The sequence below is a fragment of the Neofelis nebulosa genome, chromosome 16 (assembly GCF_028018385.1).
Source record: "Neofelis nebulosa isolate mNeoNeb1 chromosome 16, mNeoNeb1.pri, whole genome shotgun sequence".
NCBI classification, from domain to species: Eukaryota; Metazoa; Chordata; class Mammalia; order Carnivora; family Felidae; genus Neofelis; species Neofelis nebulosa.
In genome coordinates this window covers 61,875,097-61,896,289 of record NC_080797.1, presented here as the reverse complement: position 1 = coordinate 61,896,289, position 21,193 = coordinate 61,875,097, and the positions used below count along the sequence as shown (strand labels likewise).

General features: G+C 59.4%; 2 protein-coding genes across 7 annotated transcripts; one reads left to right on the top strand and one right to left on the bottom strand.

The window, feature by feature from the left end:
• The first annotated feature begins 397 nt into the window (after positions 1 to 397).
• GIT1 (GIT ArfGAP 1) lies at positions 398 to 15,821 on the top strand. Of its 2 annotated transcripts, XM_058705647.1 has the most exons (21): positions 398 to 706; positions 6,262 to 6,395; positions 6,858 to 6,970; positions 7,096 to 7,201; positions 7,733 to 7,950; positions 8,036 to 8,130; positions 8,469 to 8,511; positions 10,289 to 10,315; positions 10,495 to 10,543; positions 10,992 to 11,064; positions 11,701 to 11,798; positions 12,150 to 12,261; positions 12,394 to 12,527; positions 12,692 to 12,844; positions 12,957 to 13,187; positions 13,279 to 13,332; positions 13,517 to 13,603; positions 13,701 to 13,774; positions 13,878 to 14,060; positions 14,183 to 14,246; positions 14,410 to 15,821. In XM_058705647.1, exons 1-21 carry the CDS (start codon positions 655 to 657, stop codon positions 14,620 to 14,622), a joined length of 2,313 nt encoding a protein of 770 aa, XP_058561630.1. In that variant the 5' UTR covers positions 398 to 654; the 3' UTR covers positions 14,623 to 15,821. The 2 variants fall into 2 exon arrangements, with proteins under 2 accessions (XP_058561630.1, XP_058561629.1); XM_058705646.1 differs by lacking the exon at positions 10,289 to 10,315 and having other exon boundaries at positions 522 to 706.
• Positions 15,822 to 16,198: 377 nt separating this feature from the next.
• On the bottom strand, positions 16,199 to 21,184 carry TP53I13 (tumor protein p53 inducible protein 13). 5 transcript variants are annotated; one of them, XM_058705653.1, is made up of 8 exons: positions 20,791 to 21,184; positions 20,401 to 20,679; positions 19,843 to 19,911; positions 19,573 to 19,614; positions 17,596 to 17,724; positions 17,267 to 17,470; positions 16,627 to 17,182; positions 16,199 to 16,534 (listed from the first exon to the last, which is right to left on the bottom strand). In XM_058705653.1, exons 4-8 carry the CDS (start codon positions 19,585 to 19,587, stop codon positions 16,422 to 16,424), a joined length of 1,017 nt encoding a protein of 338 aa, XP_058561636.1. In that variant the 5' UTR covers positions 19,588 to 19,614; positions 19,843 to 19,911; positions 20,401 to 20,679; positions 20,791 to 21,184; the 3' UTR covers positions 16,199 to 16,421. The 5 variants fall into 5 exon arrangements, with proteins under 5 accessions (XP_058561636.1, XP_058561632.1, XP_058561635.1 ...); XM_058705649.1 differs by lacking the exons at positions 20,401 to 20,679; positions 20,791 to 21,184 and adding an exon at positions 20,100 to 20,245; XM_058705652.1 differs by lacking the exons at positions 17,596 to 17,724; positions 20,401 to 20,679; positions 20,791 to 21,184 and adding an exon at positions 20,100 to 20,248.
• Positions 21,185 to 21,193: the final 9 nt, after the last annotated feature.

The following is a 21,193-nucleotide window of genomic DNA, read 5'->3' as shown; positions in this document are numbered from 1 at the left end:
TTGACGGGGAAGGGGGCCTGGGCCTCCAGCTCCTTACTCTCTTCCCTGTTCCCCAAGGGTCACTGTCCCCGGGGCCGAGCCCCCTGGACCACCCTCCACCTGGAAAGCGAAGCGGATGGGGCTGTGAGGGTAACTCACACTGCCGCGGGGCCGGAGAGTGCCAGAGCAGAGGCCAAGGCCGAAGGCGATGCTGCCCTCTCCGGCCTGTCTAGCGGAGGCCGCGCGGCCCCTTTAAGCACCCCCGCCCCCTCCCGCCCGCGCTCCCGGCTTCCTTTCTCTGGGAGGCGCGGCCCGCAGGGCCGGGCGGCGGGGCGGGAGTGCAGACTGCCCCTCCCCCGGTGGGCAGGGCCTGCGCCGCTTCCTGCAGGAGCGGCCCGGAGCCGCGCAGGGGGCGGAGAGAGCGAGCGGCGAGCGGCGGCGGGGCGGCGCGGGGCGGCGCGGGGCGGCGCGGGGCGGAGGGCGCCGGAGGGCGAGCGGGCAGGCGGGCACGGCGGGTTCCGGGCCAGCCCCGGGGGCGGACGGTTGGCCGGGCGCGCGGAGCCTAGCCGGGGCCTTGCCGGAGCGGGGCCGGACAGCAGGGGCCGCCGCCGCCCGGGCCCGCCGCCCGCGCCCCCCACGCTGGCCCAGAGGGCTGCGGCCGCGTCGCCGCTGAGGATGTCCCGGAAGGGGCCGCGGGCGGAGGTGTGTGCGGACTGCAGCGCCCCGGGTAAGCGGGGCCGGGCCGGGGGCGGGACCGCGCAGCGAGGCCGCCGGGCAGGCGCCGGGGCCTGGCGGGAGCGCGGTGCGGGGCCGGAGGGCGGGGCGGGGCTGGGGGCTGCGGCCTCCGGCCTCGGCCCCCGCCCGGGCTACTGCGGAGCCGCGTCCTTGGCGGGAGGGCCGGCTGGGGGCCCCAGTCCCTCGCGTCCGTGGACGAGCAAGGAAGGACATTCCCGGCGCCACATCCCACCCCTCAGTCTGAGAGAGGAAGGCAGCTAGCTGCCCTCCCTCCCCCGCCCCCCCTTCCCCCCCCCCCCCCCCCCCCCCCCGCCCGCCACCACCTTCCATCTCTGTATCCCAACGGAAGCGCCAGCCTGGGGTGGTGGGGTGGCAGGAGGGCTGTGGCAGAGGCCAGCAAGGTTTAGGAAGTGGGGGTGAGTGTGGTTTTGTGTCATCTCAGTGCCACCCCCGCGTCTTGCACCTGCTGCTCGCATGGTCTGCGCGCCCGCTGAGGTGGCGGAGGTCAAGGGGCAGAGAACCGGGCAGATGGGCCAGGGGAGGCCTGGATAGTGTTTCCTCGTGAGCAGACCAGGGGGTGGCTCCTCCTAGGACTCCCTGCCCCTACTTCCCAAGGCGGGGGCTCCTTGCAGGACCTGGTGCTGAGGGCCAGTACAGTCTGGGCATCTTCCTCTGAGGCATCCCTGGGAGCAACTAGCTCGGCTTTTCCTGTGCACCAGTAAGGCCTGCTTGGGAAGGGGGCTTAGCATTGACCCAGCTTGGGCACAGACCCCTCCTAGCCCTCTAGCCCAGTCTGACCAGAAATGGGTAGGGAACAGTACCCAAGGGCGCCTAGGTTCTCAGGATCTGGCTTCCTCGCCTGCCTCCTGGCTGTATTTACCGTGGTGTTTCCCTTCTTCCCAGCACAGTCAGATCCAGGCTGATGCGAACCCCCCACCCCTGACCTGAGGAAGTGAGGAGCAGTGACCTGAGAGGCTGTTATCTTATGATGTGGGAGGACACTGCCAGTGATGGGGCTCAGCAGCTGGCCTGGGGAAGGAAGCCCTGGCTCTTGTCCATCCTCTCTTTTAAAAAGGAGCTATCTCCCTGGGAGACCTCTGGGAAGGCTCAGTGTGTCTGTGAACTCCAGGGGGACTGTGGGCACAATTAAGTGTGAGAGTGTGAAGTGCTGTTTCATGGGCCCATAACTTCTAGCTACCCTTTGGACAGGCCCGGGGCCCCAACAGGTTGGGACCCACAGATACTCTGGTGGTTCTGATGCCTCCAGGCTAGAGAGTTTGGCACTGTGGATGCCTGGAAGAGACGTGGTACTCTGGGTGGTTGTGACCCTGTGACTCCTCTCAGGTCTAGAGGACCCTGAAGAAGCTATCTGGGCTTATGTGTCCTTACCCTAGTGAGCTGGAAACTGTGATCTCCTTCCCCCAACCACATGCACGTCTGGGGATGGAAGGGCTAAGAGGACAGCTTGCCTTCTATGCCTCTCCCAGGCTGGTCTATACATACTATGCGGGGCAGGCCTAGCATGGGGGTGGGGAGTGATTAGCAGACACCCTATCAGCTTACCCTGTGACCCATGGCAAGACTTTCCTCACTCTGGGCCTCAGTTTCCTCAATTGTGAGGTAAAGAAGTTGGAATAAAAATGGTTTTTGAGGACCATCCCATCTTGAAGTCTGTGGTCCTGATTCTCAGCCAGAGGGACATAGGGCAGAATCAGCAAGTCAGTTGTCCCTCTTTCATTGCGTTTGGCTGTGTGAAGCCTCTGGGTGCCCAGTGGGTTCAGGAAGGAGTGGTATGTATCTGATAACCTTGGGACTGTCTGGTTCCTATCCATAGTCATTGTCCCACAGAGGCATTTTTGCCCCAGGTACCTCCTTTTCCCCTGATCCAGAATACAGGTCAGAAGAGGCAGGTGGTGAGAAGGTGAGGAGTGAGGTGGGCAGGGTGCTGACAAAGTCTTTACACATCACCCTACCCCAGCACCTGGCAGCAGGCACTCCCTGAGTGTTTGGATGCTTGTCAGGAACCCAGCTGGCTACCCCATTTCCCCACTGTAGGATGCAGGGAGGGGCATCCCCGGTGTGGGACTGTAGCAGTCCAGGTATGAGGCTCGAGGGTAAACAACAGTCTGGACTCCATTGGTGTATGCCTCCTACCTAGTCATAGGCTTCTCTCACTGTGAAGGGGGGTGTCCAGCCCTAGGGGTGGGGCCGTGGCCTTTTTGTGGTTGGTTAATTTGGGGAGGTTAAAGAGGTGAAAGGTGAAGTGCAGGCTGACCCCAAAGGTCTTCATCCTCCCTCTGCTCCCAGGCCTGGGCATATAAGTGACAGGTGGATTTTGTAAGACAGCTGGGCATGGCATGGCTGCTGTGGTACTACCTCATCAAGCCTCACATGTGTACCTGCCTGCCATGGAGGCAAGGGAGGCGCAGCAGTCAGGAGCCCTGGAGAATGTGTTCCCCCCACGTCCCCCTCCATTCACTCTGCCACACAGTCCTGGCCCAGCTCACTTTGGTGGCACAGGAGTGAATACCTCAAGGTACCTGAAGTACCTCGGGTGGCACCTTGGATGAGCATGGATGGCCACTGGCTGGGGACATTTGGAAACCTGCAGGCTCATTTGTTTCTTCACAATGTAGATTGTTGGGTGGGGTGAATGGTGGGCTCTCTTCCTCTTTTACTGAGGTTTAATTTAGGTACAGCAGAGTTCCTGCAGCTTACTGTTTAGCCTGTTGAGTTTTTACATGTCTATATACCTGTGTAACCACCACTCCAGTCAAGAGGTAGAGCATTTCCATCACTCTCTGGACCCTTCTTCTGCCCCCTCCCACTCAACAGCCCCCAGAAGTAACCGCCATTCTGATCTTTATCCCCATGGATTAATTACTCTTAGCTGCTTTCAAGATGGTGGACTTCTCCCTCGTGCCTAGTGACAATTTGCTCAGGAGACGCTGGCCCTTAGAGCAGACCTAGAGGCTACTAATGGCTTTGGGTGATGACATGAATTCACCTTAGTAGAGGCCTGCATGGTTAACATTATCCCAGGATCCCTCCTACCACTTGCCCACACTTCCCAGACCCCCACCCTGAAGCAGAAGCTGCCAGGAGTGTTGGCAGGATACTGAGGAGGTCACCGCATCTTCTCGCCTGGCTGGCTCAGTCAGTAGAGCATACTACTCTTGATCTCATGAGATCAAGCCCCACACTTGGCAGTTGGGCATGGAGCCTGTTAAAACAAAAAAACCCTTATGTCCCTGTCCCTTCCACCCCAAGTTTAGTCTAGGGAGCCTCTTGGGGGCAAGAGTCCCTTAACCTTCAGCTACAATAGCCGTTTGACTTTTCAAAAACTCTACCTGGCCTTAGGAACTGGCCTAAGTGGGGCTTGGGGGCTCCTGCTTGGGTAGACGCAAGGCCCCTCAGGCATGTAAGAAGTAGATAGTGGGCTTCTCATCTGTGTAGCCCAGTGAGCTGACACCAGCGTTCCCCAGGCCAGGACAGTGCCCCCTGCTCAACCTTCCTGTTTCAGGTCATTGTGGAGGAGAGGGAGGACCCCTCCCCCAGGCTGAGTGGCTAGCAAAGCCTTGGACTACATTCCCCAAATCCTGATCTCTTCTTGGTCATTGCCATGTTCAGAGTCTCACCATGTCTGGTCTGGCTCTCGATATATGTGCAGTTTTCCCAGGCCCTGCTTCTCCGGTAGAGCCATGGACCTGGGCTGGAGGCCTCAGGGCGGCCCATTTAAGATCCTGGCCTGGGCGGCTCCCCATTTACAGGAAACCCCACCGTTTCAACAAGAGGAATTTAGGCTGCGTCATTTCCAGCTTCCTGCTTGGGCTGCTGGAGGTGGCTGGTGGCTGGCAGACCCCTAACCCCAGTGATCTGGGAGTGGGGGGAGGGAGCTTTCCATGTGCCTCACTGGGGTGCCTCACTGTTTGGGTAAAGCCAGTACTAAAGAGTGTCCTTGGGCTCCCCCTCTTGGCACAGATGGTGGATCCCTTCCTCGTGGGCCCCTAGAATCAGCTCCCGGGAAGGTGTATGGCAGGCATCTTGTTGCCCTGTTTTTGGGTAGATGCCTAAAGAAGCTTAGACCCAAAGAGCTGAACCCCCTCTTTCACTTTTTGTTTCTTCCTGTCCCCTATGGAGGGGACACTTGCTGTAGGCAGAACAAAGGCTGCACCCTGACTCGGTCTCCTTACAATTCTCCTGGAAACTTTGATGGAAGTCCTTGTGGGGAAGGGCCTGAGAATTGCCTTCTGGTTGGAGAGGCTCTCATTACCCCAAGCCTGTCCCTCCCCTGGGGGGCCCACTTCTGGACTCCCTAAGCACTCCCAGGCAAGGAAGATAGCCAGTCCCTGCTCCCCCACCCAGCACAGGGATTCCTGAGACTGGGGTGGGGGGCCCGGGCAGAGCACAGTGTCCTGGGAGAGAAGCTCCCTGCCCCCACTCTCTGGAGGCACACAATGGCTGCTTTCTCCCCCGTGACCTTTCCACAGCTTAAGCTGTGTGCAGCTGTCTCCTCCCCCTCTCCCAAGGGGCCTGGGATGGGTGGCATCTCCCCTGCCCTTAAGAAGCACCCAAGGAGCTCCCACCCTATCCTGGCCCCGCTTCTTGTTTCCAAAGTTTGCTGCTCCCCAGGGAGTAAAGAGTGGCTTCCAGGGCCCTTGCCCACTTGGGCCTGACCCCTTCCAGGCAAGAACGGAGGAAAAGCAGTGGGTGTGAACATGGCGTGGCTTCTGGTGTCTAAAGTGCCTGGGTCCACATCCCAACAATCCTGCTCATCAGCTGTGTGACCTTGAGCAACTGCTCTAACCTCTCTGAGCCACCATTTCCTCATTGGTAAAGCAGGGATAGCATTTCCTGCCTTGTCTGACAGTTGTGAGAGACCTCGTACATACAGGTCTATCTAGTACACAGTGGGTATCCAGTGTTAGTTCCTTTGCCCTTTCCATCCCTGTTAAGAGGGGCTCCAGCTCAGCCCATCAGTGATGGTGGCAGGAGGCTCAGCATGAAACAGCCTCTTGCCTGCCAAGATGAGGGCAAAGGCAGGAGCCCATGGAGGATATGGTGGGTCAGGCGGGTGGCCAGTGGTTCCAGCAGAAGCCTGGGTGCAGGAGAGATGTGGCACTGACCCAGACACAGGAGTGTCTAGGATGTCTGGCATGTAGCATTGGTGTCACATCCCCCAGAGGATTCCTGCCTCCCTGGGGAAGGCCTGGGCCAACTGTCTTGTTCCCTGGGAAAGACTGCAGGACATACCCGCTGAGTAGGCCCTGGGGACCACACATTCCTCCCCCCACCCCCTCACCCCCCAGACAGGCAAAGATGTGTAGGAAGGGGCCCAGCTGTCAGTCACCTGCTGCGAGCCTTTGGGGAAATCCCTCCTACGCCATAGCTCAGCTTCCTCCTCAGCAACCTGTGTCCCGGCGGTCCCAGCTTCTAGGTACTTGAAGTGTGTGAGCATAGTGCTAATGTGGGCCCGGAGTAGGTGCCCGGCACGTACTGCCGACGACGACCTGGCCTCCGCTGACTGTCGCTTCCCCCCTTCGGCAGACCCTGGCTGGGCCTCCATCAGCAGGGGGGTGCTGGTGTGTGACGAGTGCTGCAGTGTGCACCGGAGCCTGGGCCGCCACATCTCCATTGTCAAGCACCTCCGCCACAGCGCCTGGCCTCCTACGCTGCTGCAGGTATGGGGCCAGGCCGCGTGGGCACACTTCCCCCATACCCGCACACGCTGCTCTGGGTTCTGCGGCTTCCAGAGGGCGGCACCCACCTGGGGCAGAACCTAACCCTGACCCTTTCCATCCATTGTGTTTGCCATGCAGACGGCGGGGTGGGGGGGTTCTGAGACTAGGGTCTCGCAGACCGGGGCTCTCTCCGCAGCTCCGCCACTTACTAGCTTGGCCACATAGCACTGAGCAAGTCGCTTTATCTTTCTGAGCCTTGGCACACTCGCCATACAACCTGAGGTGCTGACCAGGACCCACGTGCTTGGGCGGCCCAGCTGGATGGAGGTGTGATGGTGGCAGGCACACAACAGGCCCCTTGGTACTGGTTGCAGCCACGCCGGCTGCGGCCAGCACTTGGAGGTGTTTCCCCCAGTACCCAGTGCACAGTGGGCACTCTCACTTGGCACTTCTTCTCTGCAGATGGTGCACACGCTCGCCAGCAACGGGGCCAACTCCATCTGGGAGCATTCCCTGCTGGACCCCGCGCAAGTACAGAGCGGCCGGCGCAAAGCCAACCCCCAAGACAAAGTCCAGTGAGTTGTGCCGGAGGGGTGGTGGCAGGGGCTGCGTGGTGTGGGACGTGGGTCTGAGAGGTGGCGGGGGGAATAGCCTCTCCCACTCTGCCCCCCACCCATTTCATCCTCTGTGCCCCATCCAGCCCCATCAAGTCAGAGTTCATCAGGGCCAAGTACCAGATGCTGGCATTTGTGCACAAGCTTCCTTGCCGGGAAGATGACGGGGTCACTGCCAAAGACCTCAGCAAGGTTAGAGGGGCTCCACGGTGGACAGATGGGTGGGCCTCCCCTCCTGTTGCCCACAGCACCCCGAGGGCTTCTCCATCACCACCGAGCCCTAGGCCCCAAAGGCAGCCAGCCGGGTCAGGCAAGAATCGTGGGCACAGCAGGGGATGGGATTGCGTGGTCAGCTGCATGTGGCCAAGGCCCCTCCACCTCTAGGTGGACACAACAGGCTGCCATCCAAAAGCTGGGAAAACTTGAGGCGGTTTCTTAGCCACTCAGAGCCTCAGTTTCCTCCTCTGTAAAATGGGAAAGAAGCAACAGCATCTCCCTCATAGATAATGCCTGTTTCAAGCAGAGCCCATAGCACAGGTAGATGGTGACTGATAGCAGCTGTTAGTATTTGGCACTAAAGCCTCTGTCCTCCCTGACAACCCAACTTCAGCCGGGCTCTTGGAGCTGGTAGGAGTCCCAGCAGCTGCCTAACTTGGTACGGCTTGGGGGTGCGGTGGGGGGGGGGTGCTCGCACACACTTGCTGCAGACTCTGCTCCTTGCAGCAACTGCACTCAAGTGTGCGGACAGGCAACTTGGAGACATGTCTGCGCCTGCTGTCCCTGGGTGCCCAGGCCAACTTCTTCCATCCAGAGAAGGGCACCACACCTCTGCATGTGGCTGCCAAGGCGGGGCAGACACTGCAGGCTGAGCTTCTTGTAGTGTATGGGGCTGATCCTGGCTCCCCTGATGTTAATGGCCGAACGCCCATTGACTATGCCAGGTGAGGGTCGGATGATGGGTGAGGCTCGGGCGGGTGGGGGGAGTGGACTGCTGCGGCAGGGCTGAGCCATGCCCCCTCCCCACAGGCAGGCGGGGCACCATGAGCTGGCGGAAAGGCTAGTCGAATGCCAGTATGAGCTCACTGACCGGCTGGCCTTCTATCTCTGTGGACGCAAGCCGGGTGAGCAGAATGCGGGGTGGGCCTGGCTCGGCCAGGCAGGTGGGACCCAGACACACCCCAGCAGCAGGTGCCATGGTGACCGAGCCGGCTGGGGAACAGTGTTGCTAGGCAACTGGCTCCTGTGAAATTGATGAAGGCTCTGGGCTACAGCACACTGGGGTAGGGAGTGGGGGGTGGGCATCACTTCCAGCCAGCTCCCAGGGCTCTTGGGGGTGGCCTGCCCTCATCCCTGTCCCCTGACACTTCTGGGTGCCAAGGTCTGCTCATGGCAGTGAGGTGGGCTCCCAGCTGCTAAGGCCACCCAGCACCAGTGACTTGGCATTTTTATTTTTGTTCAGATCACAAGAATGGGCATTACATCATCCCACAGATGGCTGACAGGTGAGTGCCCACCTGATGCCCCTTCCCAGGGGCTTTTGGACACCATGTGGGTACCTGAACCCCAGAACCTCTACCCCTCCCAGTTCCTGGGCTTTAGGGACCCCACCCCGGGTCTGGTGTACAAACATTTCAGTCAGATCCTCACTCCCTAATGCTGGGCCCTAAGGCAGGGAAGGGATGTCAGCTCAGCCCATGGCCAAGCACCGCCTGAGCCCCAGGCCATCACACATAGGCCTGAGTACAAGAAACACCTGCCCCAGGAGGGGTGGCTCACTGGGCTCTGCTCCAGTGGCACTCACCCCACTGTAAAATCTTTAGATGAGCCTCTGCTTTTCATTGAAAAGATGGTGGGCTCCAGGGATTTGACTAACTGTGGGCCTCTGTGGTGTGCTCAGAAATTAGGGAGGGGTGGGAGGTGGGGGCAGGGCCCCTCACAACTAAGGTGTTTCTGCCTCTGATCTGAAAAGCCTCCGCGCGCCTAGGCTGTGGGGGGGACACGCACCCAGTTCACAAGATGGATGCTGGCGCCACCTGGTGGCCACATCTGAAGGCCGTTTTTCCAACCTGTGCCTGCTGGCCTGGATCCGAGAGAGGAGGCTCCCTCCCTCTCCAAAGACCAGTGTGGGCAGACAGGGATTGTCAGGCCTAGGCGTCTTGAATCCTTGAACCCAGACCTACTCTGTTCTGAGACTCCAAGATTCCCTCCTACTTCTCTGGTCTTATTCTGCGGGGTGTGTGTACCTGCATGTGTGTCTGGTGTATGTGTTTAAACACATATGGGCATGGACTCCGTAAAGGGCTAACCGAGCACCTGCCCGGTGCCAGCTGCCGTTCTTGGCCCTGAGACACACGGGTAACTCAGATATGATTTCTGCCCTTCAGCAGCTCACAGTCTAGAGGAGGAGGCAGCCTGGTCAGGTAGCTGTAGTTCAGTGTGGGGAGTACAGCAGAAGTAAAGGCATAAATGGTATAAGTGAGAAATGCTGTGCCAGGACCTGCAGGGAGTCATGTGGCTGGAGCATAGTGTGAGAAGCAGGGAATCCCAGGAGCAGCACTGGACTGGAAACAGGCGAGAGAATGGCGAGTCCTGTGAGCCCCAAGAAGAGCAGAGAGGTTCCAAGCCCGGATATGTCAGCTCTGCCATTTACTGGCTGTGTGACTTCAGGCAGGCTACTTAACCTCTCTGAGGCTTAGTTACCTCCTGGGAGTAAAGGCAACAGTACCTACGTTTTCTGGGCTGTTGACAAGATTAAAATAAGATAATGCACACTAAACACATAGTATATTTTTTAAGGAAGTTTTTTTATTAAAGTACAGTTGAAGTATCCATACATGTGTTTTGTCATTAAGATGTTTTTAAGGCCAGGGGTAGTGTGGCCCAACGTGTCAAAGAGGTGACCCAGGCTGCTGGGTGGAAAAAAAGGGTTGTAGGGGCAAGACTGGAAGTGGGAAGACAGATGAAGAAACTTGCAAAGGCCCAGGCAAAGAGGGATCGATGGCAGAACCAGAGAAAGCTTGGCTGGGGCTTGAGGGTGAGGGAGGTTTCTGGTGACTCCTAGAAGCAGACGCTGGTGCTGGGTGAGTGGGTCACAGAGGGAGAGAGCAGGCTGGTCTAGGAGCAGGTTGGGAGGGGAGAGGAGTTCGTTTTGCACCCTCCGGGTCTGGCGTATACACGGAGATGGGTCTGAGCTTGCCGTGGAAGGCACGTGGGGCCCTGCTCCTGGGTAATCGCTGCCTCTGTCCTATTCTTTCCTCTGCTGCCTTTCTCTGGACTTAGATCTCGGCAAAAGTGCATGTCTCAGAGGTATATGGTGCCTGCCTCGGGAGCAGGCTCTGGAGGTTGGGGGCAGGGTGGGGGGCGGCATCTGGTGTGCAGCATCTGGGATGTTGTCTTCCTGGGATCCCTGCATGTTTGGGAGTCACAAGTGGGGGCCTGGTCACCTCTCCTGTCTGCCCATTCTCATCTCCCTCCTCCTTCCACAGCCTAGACCTGTCCGAGCTGGCCAAAGCTGCCAAGAAGAAGCTGCAGGCGGTGAGTCCACTTGGATGGGCTCCTTCTACTTGGAGCTGTCCTCACCTCTGAGCCTCGACCCCTACGATTGCTCCTCCTTCCTCTGATGGTCTCCTTTTCCAAGGGTTTGACCTGCCCCTCACTCTGTCTTCCCTGCTCTCTTTCCCCCGCCTCCCCACCCCTGGTCTTTGACCCTGGCTCTGCCCTCCGTAGGCTCCCTGGGCCCTAGCTCCACCTCTGACCTACCAGGGCACTAACTGGTCTGATCTGGTCTCCCTTCCATCCTCTCCCACCTTGGAGCTTGGCAGAGAGACCCCTGCCCCAGTTTCCAGTTCTGAGATTGTGGGGGCTGGGCAGCATAAAGGACATAAGCCACTTCCCACATCTTAGGACATCCTGGTTGACCTGGCCTTGTCAGCACTGGGGACCAACTGATTTGACAAAGACTGGGTCCCCCTTTTGTCTCTAGCTCAGCAACCGGCTTTTTGAGGAACTTGCCATGGATGTGTACGACGAGGTAGACAGAAGAGAAAATGACGCTGGTGAGCCAAGAGGGCATCTGAGGCCGAGGGTGGATGAGACACGGGTACCTACCCACCTGCTGGGGAAGGGCTAGGACCTGGTGTGGCTCTTGGGGCCTTTTGCTGGGACTAAGAAGGGAGGCCTGAGGTTGGTCTGCTCGGCAGGTCTGCCTCTCCGCCCCTGCTGGCTGTGAGCAGCCCAGGCAGCCTCCCCAGCCAGGCGGAGCGTGCTGAGCTGGAGGCAGCCAGCCTGCTCCTCCGCCCCCACCCCTGGACTGGGGCTCATCTCTGCTCTGGCTGCCTCCCACTTTGGCTCACTCCCCAGTCCCACTCCACCCCCCCCACATCACTCCTTCCTGGCCACAGCCAGATTCCAGCCCAAACCCTGGGCTGGGCCTGGCAAGGAGGAGTTGCCTCATTCTGTTCGTCGTCATCGGCCTAGCCAGTCTTGCTGGCCTTGCCCAGCCCTGCCCTGACCCAACCTTGCCTCCGGTGTCTGAAGACCACCCCTGGTTTGAACACCAGCACTTGGTGGACGTGGGGAGGATCGAGGAAGGCTGTGCTCAGCACATCCCCACCTCCACCCCGTGGGCCTGGCCACCGTGGACGCTCTGGATGATCTGCTCCCTGCTCCTCCCCCCCCTCCTCCTCCCCCAGTGTGGCTGGCTACCCAGAACCACAGCACCCTGGTGACGGAGCGCAGCGCTGTACCCTTCCTGCCTGTGAACCCCGAGTACTCGGCCACGCGGAATCAGGTGAGGGGGACGGACAGGGGCCTCTCCTCCCCTGCTGGGGTCGCCAGCTTCGCGGGCCCTGCCCTTCCTCACCGGCTGTTGTGTGGGCTTCTGCCTGGGCCTGCTTTTCTCCTCCCCTGGCCTAGGCCTCTCTCAGGGCCCTGCTGGCACTGGGATTTGGGGGAAAGTTTTTTTTAAGCTCTTCGTGAGCAGCTTCTGGGGGACATTCCAGCCTCTTCTTGAGAGCTCCCCAGGCACCCAGAATCTGGCCGGGTGAGCCAGGTAGCAGGGGATGGCCTTGCTTTGTTCCCACACCCATCTATCAGCTGTAAGGGGGCCCGTCATGCAGGCTGGGTTCTTTCTGCCTACCAGGGGCGACAGAAGTTGGCCCGCTTCAATGCCCGAGAGTTTGCCACCTTGATCATTGACATTCTCAGCGAGGCCAAGCGGAGACAGCAGGGCAAGAGCCTGAGCAGCCCCACAGGTGGGAAGGGTGTGGCTAGGGCTGAGGGCAGTGGGCATTTTTCTAGTATATTCTCTTTCATGGCTCTCTTTTGGGGTGGCATGATGGAAGGGTCGTGTGGCAGAATACTGAGTAACTGGACTATGTCCTCAGACAACCTTGAGCTATCCGCGCGGAGCCAGAGTGACCTCGACGACCAGCACGATTACGACAGTGTGGCCTCAGACGAGGACACGGACCAGGAGCCCCTGCGCAGCGCCGGTGCCACTAGGAACAACCGTGCCCGGGTCTGAGCACTGCCCCTCCCCGGGCCTCCATTAAGGCCCGGCTCTATCCCCTTGTAGCCCAGGGCTTCAGGGACTAGTGGGCTGGTTATGGCCTCGAGAACAGTCTTCTGTGGGCATTCACCCCCTGCCCCTGATGGCTAACCAGCTTCTGTCTCACTCTGCAGAGCATGGACTCCTCAGACCTGTCCGATGGGGCTGTGACGCTGCAGGAATATCTGGAGCTGAAGAAGGCTCTGGCTACCTCCGAGGCAAAGGTGCAACAGCTCATGAAGGTCAACAGCAGCTTGAGTGATGAGCTCCGGAGGCTGCAGAGGGAGGTAAGGGCTGCAGCATTGGTGGGAGTGCCCAGGTCGGAGAGGATCCTCTGCTCCCAGAGGTGGGGTGCTGCCTGGATCCTCTGGAGTTTCTGACATCACTGTCCGCTCTCAGATCCACAAGTTGCAGGCAGAGAACTTGCAGATCCGGCAGCCACCCGGGCCAGTGCCCACACCCCCACTGCCCAGCGAGCGGGCAGAACACACACCCATGGGGCCTGGCGGGAGTGCCCATCGCAGGGACCGCCAGGCCTTCTCCATGTATGAACCAGGCTCTGCCCTGAAGCCCTTTGGGGCCCCGCCTGGGGATGAGCTCTCTACCCGGCTACAGCCTTTCCACAGCACTGTGAGTTGCCTGTGGGTCTCAAGGATTGGGGGGAACAAAGGGCTGGGGCTGCCGCAGGGCCCTCCGTGACACCTACTGTGCCAATCCCCAGGAGCTGGAGGATGATGCCATCTATTCAGTGCATGTCCCTGCTGGCCTTTACCGGGTAAGTAGGGCCTGGAGGAAGCGGATCCATTTCCACAGATAGGTCTTGAGCCCCAGTGGGTGTCAGGCTTTGTGCTGCTGGGCACAGGAATGACTAGATATACCTGGTCCCTACCCTCACTGCCGGGAAGCTGGAAGGCGGGTGGCAGGGAGGAGAGACTGACTCCAGTCTTCCTGGGTTTCAGATCCGGAAGGGGGTGTCAGCCTCAGCCGTGCCCTTCACTCCCTCCTCCCCACTACTGTCCTGCTCCCAGGAAGGAAGCCGCCATACGGTAATGTTCCAATCCCCAGGGCCCAAGGGGATAGGTGATAGGCTGTGTGGGTCTGTGAATGTGAACCTCACCCACTACCCCTTCCCTGATCCTCCAGAGCAAGCTTTCCCGCCACGGCAGTGGTGCTGACAGTGACTATGAGAACACGCAAAGCGGGGACCCACTGCTTGGGTGAGACACCCCAGGGAAGAAGGCTGAGTGGGCTCTGGAGGATCTGTGAGGGTACAGGCAAGCGGCTTACCACTGTAATGTCTCTTTCTAACCCTGACCTCAGACTGGAGGGGAAGAGGTTTCTTGAGCTGGGCAAGGAAGAAGACTTCCACTCAGAGTTGGAAAGCCTGGATGGAGACCTTGACCCTGGGCTTCCCAGCACAGAGGATGTCATCCTGAAGACGGAACAGGTCACCAAGAACATCCAGGAATTGTTGCGGGCTGCCCAAGAATTCAAGCATGACAGGTAAAGGGCTCACAGCAGCCCCTGGGTGTTGCAGAGGGCAAGGGACGGGGGTGGGGGGTGTGTGTGACCAATGTTCTGTTCCTGCAAACCCTGCCGCTATTTCCCCTCCCCTGCCCCCACAGCTTCGTGCCCTGCTCGGAGAAGATCCATTTGGCTGTGACGGAGATGGCCTCTCTCTTCCCAAAGGTACAGGGGCCAGAGAGAAGAGCAGGATTGAAAGGCTCTCAGGGTGGGGCAGGTGTAGGGAATGTGACCACTACCTGGGTGGAGACGAGGGAGGACACACTGGGCCATGTTCATGGCTCATGGTTTGAAGTCCAAGGCCCAACTCCCTCCTCCCTCCCTCCAGAGGCCAGCCCTGGAGCCTGTGCGCAGCTCACTGCGGCTGCTCAATGCCAGCGCCTACCGGCTGCAGAGTGAGTGCCGGAAGACAGTGCCCCCGGAGCCTGGCGCCCCTGTGGACTTCCAGCTGCTGACTCAGCAGGTGATCCAGTGCGCCTATGACATCGCCAAGGCTGCCAAGCAGCTGGTCACCATCACCACCCGAGAAAAGAAGCAGTGACCACTCTCCCTGCACCCTCACCTGCACTGGGACCTCACTGGCCATGGGAGCTGGGCCACTCCAGACACTAATCCCCATCCCAACGGAGCCGCTGGCACAAGTGCCCTTAGTGCTGCCACTGTCCCCCAGCAGCCAGGCGCCCTGGTGCCCGCCCCCCTCAAATCCCCAAGGATGGGGAGGTGGGGTGGCAGGAGCTTCTGTCCCCCACATTCCATGCACCTCCCCCTGTACATAGCATCCCCCACTTCTAGTGTGCAGGGGCCTCTAAGGCATCACTCCCAGCCCCTTCTCCTCTGGGGCACCCTCAGCAAAGGGTCGGGTGGGGACACTCCAAGTGAGGCCAGTTCCCCCTACAGGCACCCCACCCCCATGAGCCAGTTCAGCCCTGTTGGGGGCTGAGCCGGGGGCATCCCCTCCTTTGTACATAATCTCTGTGGATGTCCCCTGCCCTGTAGCCACCAACCCCCCTGCTGCTCTCCTTTAATGCCAAACGGCCCCTGCCTAGGGCACAGGGCCCAAACCTGTGTTCCCAGGGTCCCTAGCAGCAAACACTGGAAAATCTTTTTTTTTTTTTCTCTCCTCTTCCACCCCTTAATTTTAACATTGTGGTAACTGAGTGTCCCTGCGTGCCTGTGTGTGCGTGTGCGGGGCGGCAGTGCCGTTCCGGAGGCCTGGCCCATCTGGAGTTTTGTGAAGGGTGAGGGGACCAGGGCAGCAGGACCAGAGTTAGGGGTCAGTCCCCCACTCTCCCATCCTGGGGCCAGGGACTGCTGGTAAATCATCTGGGGTCCTACCCGTTGCCTTCCCCCATCGGTCCCCTTCTCTATGAACTTACAAAAAAAAAAAAAAAACCACTTCCCTGCATCTCTCCTCCCCCCCTCCCTTGTGGAGGGGGCTGTGCTGGCTGGGGCAGAGAACTGAGCACCTGAGCCTGGGGCTGGCTCCCCGGGGTCCCTGACTCAGCTGAGAGCCCCCTCCTATAACCTCTGAGAGGCCAGCACCTGCCCTGCAGTCTCTGGGTATCTGGAATCTGGGCAGCAGCCTGGGAAGGCTGGAGAGGCAGATGGCCGTGCCTACCAGCCCTTCTCTCTGTCCTGCCTCTGCCCTAGGGGCCAGGCTATACCTGTGTGGTGGTGGGTGGGCTGACTGTCAAGACGTGTGTCATGTACATTTGTATCAAAAATAAATAAGTGACCATGTGCTGTTGCTAGTGTTGAAAGAATTTGGGGGTGGGGAGGTGACAGACATGAAAGGGACAAAGACAGACCTGGCAAGAGCATGAAACAAATGAAGACTACAGCTGCTCCAGACCTGGAACTTGCAAGGAAAGCCCTTGTGTTCTAGAAAAGAAGCTGGGAAATAAAAGTGTAACTACCACCACCACCACTTTCTCCCTCCCCACTGTTGGTCCTACCACACTCCTAAAACTTTGGCTGAGGCCAGGAAGGCTGGAGGCAGGCTGGTGGGTGCCTAACTTGATTTTGTAAGCACCCACTTCAAACAAAACCTAAGTGGCCGAGGACAGTGTCCTGGGTGGGAGTGTCTGTGTGGCAGAGACACAAGCTCAACTCCAAACTCTACCAAAATAATTTAATTAGAAACACAGCCCATCCCTCCCCCCACCCCCGCCGCCCCCAGCCAACCACACCTTAAAGAACAAGCCCGTTTGCAATGCTTAGGCAGGACTGCTCCATCTGGCCACCAGGGGGCGGTCCTGAGCAGGGTCCACGTGGCAGAGGTCGCTGCCTCACCAGGCGCGGCGAAACCAAATCCGCCAAAGTGGCAGGGCTGGGGTCAAGTCAGTCGGAGCTATCCCCATCCGGGCCGCTGTCCGGCGTGGGCGGGAGGAGGGGCCTCCGGCGAGAGCGCTTGACCCGGCGCGGGGGCATCAGTAGCCTGCGCTTCAGCACAGCTACGGGCAGGGTGGGGAAGGGTCGGTGATCGGCAGGGATGCCCTGGAGGTCCAGGGCTGGGTTGGGTGGGTAAGGAGGGTTAACTTCTCACCAGCCACCGTGTCCTGGCTGTCCGCTGTGGGCTCCCAGTAGATGCTATCCCCCCGTCGGAAGTTTCGGTGCAGCCGTGTGCAGAGCGTGGCCAGAGTGAGCAGCACTAACAGGAAGGTCAGGGCCATGGCCGCCCAAGCAGCCTCCTCCGTGCGCGGGGTAGGGCCCCGGGCTACCCGCGGGGGCGCTGCTGCCCGAGGGGCTGGGGAAGCCTCACTTGGACAGGTACAGCCCCCTGGGCTGCTTTGCCCTTTGAGCACTTGAGCCTCTATCCTGGAGCTGGCATTGCCTCTGGGCCCCTCATGCATCAAGGGGAGAGTGGGCACAGATGGGGCATCACTCCCCTCACCCCGGGCTGCCGGCATGGGTTGCTTGGCCTCCAAGCTCCGTGGAGAGGCAGGGGGGAGCCTCAGGGCTGAGGGCGTGGGCTGGAGACCGAGAGCGGCCCGCAGCCCACGCCTCTTGGCACCGCCAGGAGAGAGGTGCCTGGACCCTCCAGCTGCCTCCTCCACACCTGGGGGCCGCCAGCTCCGCAGGGTAAAAGCCAAAGCTGGGGCCTTTGGGGAGAGAGACAGCAGTCACCCTTTTCCTGCCCAGATAACCCAAGGACCCCACCACCAACCAAGCCCAGCACCCCTCACCTGCAGACACCCTCTCCGGCACAGCCTCCCTCTACCTGGCCTTGGCACCAAGGGAGAAGACCCAGAAAGACCGTGAGAGCAGAACCATGCCTTCTCCTTCCTCAGCCTCCTCCGCCGCCGCCGCCTCTTCAGCCAGTGGGCAGCCCAGGCTGGCTCTATCCGTGCCATCTCCAGCACCACCCCACATGCTGCCAGCACCAAGGGCTAGGAAAGGAGAACTAAGTTGAAGGTGGGGAGCCAGCAAGAGGAAGTCCCTGAATTTTCCTTTCCTGCACATGGGGCTGCAGCCTCTGCCAGTGCGAAACAACGACCTTTCATCAACTGCTTACCCGCTCCTGAGTAAGGCTGGAGTCCGGGGCCAGTGAGGGCTGGGCCACACAAACGTGGGCCAGGAGGGCAAGCTGGAGCTTCAGCCAAGGGTGGGCACAGGGGTGGTAGAGGAAGGTGACATCCTCAGCCTGGAGTAATGGCATGGAGACATTAAGCCAGGCCAGATGACTCTCTGAGAATCCCAAGTTCTCCCATCCTGGAGACCAGCTTTATTAAAGGGATTTCCAAGGCAGCCAGATGACCCACCTTCAGGCTCAGGAAAGGACAAAGAGCCCTGGGTACTGGTGAGCACTCCCTTCTGCCTCTGAGCATTTTCACCCCTCCTCTCCCTCAAATGCCACACCTCAAAGCTCACAGCTTCCATGACAGCAAGCCTGGTTAACGCTGTCAGAACACACTCTTCAGCTGTATTTCTCTGCACCTGTGACAGTGGCTCTACGGGTCCCCAGTCTAGACTGTAAGCATCCCCCAAATGGAGACCAGGTCTCCTATCTACTGATCTACCTATATATTCAATCTTCCCCAAACATCCAAATGCAGGGCACTCAGGCAGCAGGTACACGGTTCCACGATGCAAACACTTCATCAATTACTAATTATTTTTGATTGTGCTGACCTAATGCTCCACACTGTGCCAGATGTTACAGGAGATGCCAAAAGACAACGCCTGAACTCTGCTTGCGGGAAATGTAGAGGAAACTCAGGGCAATAGAACTAATGCAAATGAAAGAACTAATAGAACTCAAAGTGATTAGCCATTAAGTTGTAAGACAGAAGTTGTAACCATTACATGAATTTGGAGAAGGTGATGAATAAGGGCTGATGTGATCAGGCAAGTTCTCAGGAAAGAGCTGACTCTTGCACTGGGCTTTGGAGGTGGATGGGATGGATGGCAGGAGGGCAGGGAGCTGCCCACTCCAGCTTCTAGTCAGGATAGGCCAGGTGTGGAGAGTAAGTGGCATTAAAGGTACAGCAGTGGGAATAAGCCTGGCACTCACACGTGTGGTGGAGAAGAACCAAAGATTTGGGGAGGTCAGACAAGGCCCGAAAAGCTGGGGGTGGGAGTGAGGGGTCGGTTGGGTATGACCATGATAAGACGAGAAATAAGATATTGAAGGTTTCCAAACAGTGGAATGACTTAATGAAAGGGCTGTTTGAGGGAAAGAATCAGGTAGGTGGCATGAGGTTTCTTGGCCAGAAGCTATTACAAGGTTTTAAAAAAAAAAGTTAGGGGCGCCTGGGTGGCTCAGTCAGTTAAGCCTCCGACCTCAGCTCAGGTCACTATCTCACAGTCCGTGAGTTCGAGCCCCGCATCGGGCTCTGTGCTGACAGCTCAGAGCCTGGAGCCTGCTTCAGATTCTGTGTCTCCCTCTCTCTCTGCCTCTCCCCTGCTCATGCTCTGTCTCTGTCTCAAAAATAAATAAAAACATTAAAAAAAAAATTTTTTTTTTAAAGTTAGATATTTCAAAAGGAAAACCAAAGGGACAGGGAAGGTATCTGACCACTGGCCTCGAAAACAGAGAGGCAGCCACGCAAGGTGAAGCCACGGTCTGGTGCCCAGTAACTGAGGCACACTCTTTACCTCATACAGCTTCCTACTTCCCAAAGTGCTATCACACACACTTCATTTAGTCCTGGGGAGGTGGGACATTATTAACAGCCCCTCTTAAAAAAATTGGGGCTCAGAGAAGTCAGGAGACTCTCCACAGTCACACAGCAGAGTTGGGGCATGGGTTGTTTTTTTGCCACTAGGGCCAGAGTTCCCCCTGCAGCCTCCTGCCCACGGGCAGACAGCTACCGGACAGCATTCCTGACACAGCACTGCAGACGACAGAGGCTTATGGCTCACTGTCCCGGGCCTAAGAACACTGAGGGAACTGGTGAAGAATGGAGCTGGTGAGCAGAAAAAGCGGAGGAAGCCTGCAAGGAGCTGTTTCGAGGGCAGACACCAAGGATGGCTCCCTGCTTGTACTTACCGGCCATGGGCTCATCCGCGTGTAGGTCACTCTTGGTGACACCTATGCACGAGGGGAAAAGGAGGGCTTAGTGCAGCTGGGGCTCCGCCTGCGGGTGGGGAGGGGACAGCAGGCCCCATCAGGCCAGGCTGGGATGGAGACGCTGGCAACTGAGGGCCAGAGGAACCCGCAGAGGTCCTCAGAGGGTGACGGTGGAGGGTGCAGCAAGGCCAGAGCGGGGCTAGACTACCCCTTCACACCCCTCTCTCCCATCCCCCGCCAAGCTCCTACCTGTGGGGGCAGAGGCCACGGGCCCTCGGGACAACTGGCCCCCGCTTCCTCCTCTGGCTCAGCTACCACCTGTGGGTCCAAGGCACAGAACTGGGAGAACTAGCCTCGGTGTGGGCCCTGCCCTCTCCCTCCCAGGCCCAGCCAGTCAGGAGAGGACTCCTAGTTCCCCCTCCACGCTCCACTCCTTCCAGGACCAACTTTCAACAAAGCGCTTTGAGATCTCAGGCCGAAGCCTGCTCAAGAGCGGGTCGCCTTACCTCACTAGGACCTAGGAGCCCCGCAAGGGCTGCCAGAAGCAGCAGCTGGGGCAAAGGCGGCTGAGGCGCCATCCCGGCGGCCCGGGGCTCGGCCCGAAGTCCCACAAGCCAGAGAACGCGCGCCCCCTCCCTCCCCGCGCCCCCGCGCGCGCCCACGTAGATCCCGGGATCGCGCGCGCGCCCTCCCGCCCCCACCCGCACACGACTCCCAAGATCGCGCGCCTCCCGCCCCGCCCCCGCAGCTGCGTACTACTCTCGCCCCGCCTCCGCCCCGCCCCAATACCCGCCCACAACCACCGACCTTGCGCGCACGCGTTGTAAGCCAGAAGCCGGAAAAGTTTTGCGCAGGAGCCCTGCCCAAGCGCACGGCGCTGCAGCACAGGCGGGGACCTCTCCTTCACCCGCGCTTCAGTACCAGCGAGTCTCCACGGCCTGCGGAGGGCAGCTGCAGTGCTTGGGTGGGATCATGGAGCCAGGCGAAGGGCGGGAAGTGGGATCCCAGTGGACCGAGTGGCCCAGGAGGGAGGACGGGTACGCTCCTCCCGCAAACCCGCTTCATACACGTCAGTGTGACCTGCAACTAGAAGAGGGGCAGAATCACGAAGTCCGAGCTGCGGGAGGAAGAGCGTCCCCGCTCTAGAGCTTCACCTTCAGCCCATTCCACTCGTGCCCTCGCAAATAGGGCCCGAACCCAGAGGAGCTTCGGTGGGTCTCAGGCCACCACCCTCCCTAGGCCCAGAAGTCCGTGGAAGCTGAAGCCGGGCCTGGGGCTGCTTTGTTTCCCCCATGCCCGCCTCCGCTCTTGTCGTCGTTAGTTCACCGATGGCTGGCATGTGCCCAGGGAGACATCTGTCACCGTGAGATGGAGTCACAGGCTTCGCCCCCAGCAGGGAGCGCTGGCGGGACCTCCCCTGCAGGGGGGCGCCGGTTCTGCTGTCTTCTTTCCAATGCCCTTCTCCTTGGCCCGACTCAGGATTTTGACGAAAGAAGGGAACGTGGGTGGAGGATGAGGGTTGAAATGACCAGCCTCAAATTAGAAGTAGAGCGAGAACGGGTTATTTCTAAATAGAGCAAGAACGTGACCTACAGGGGGA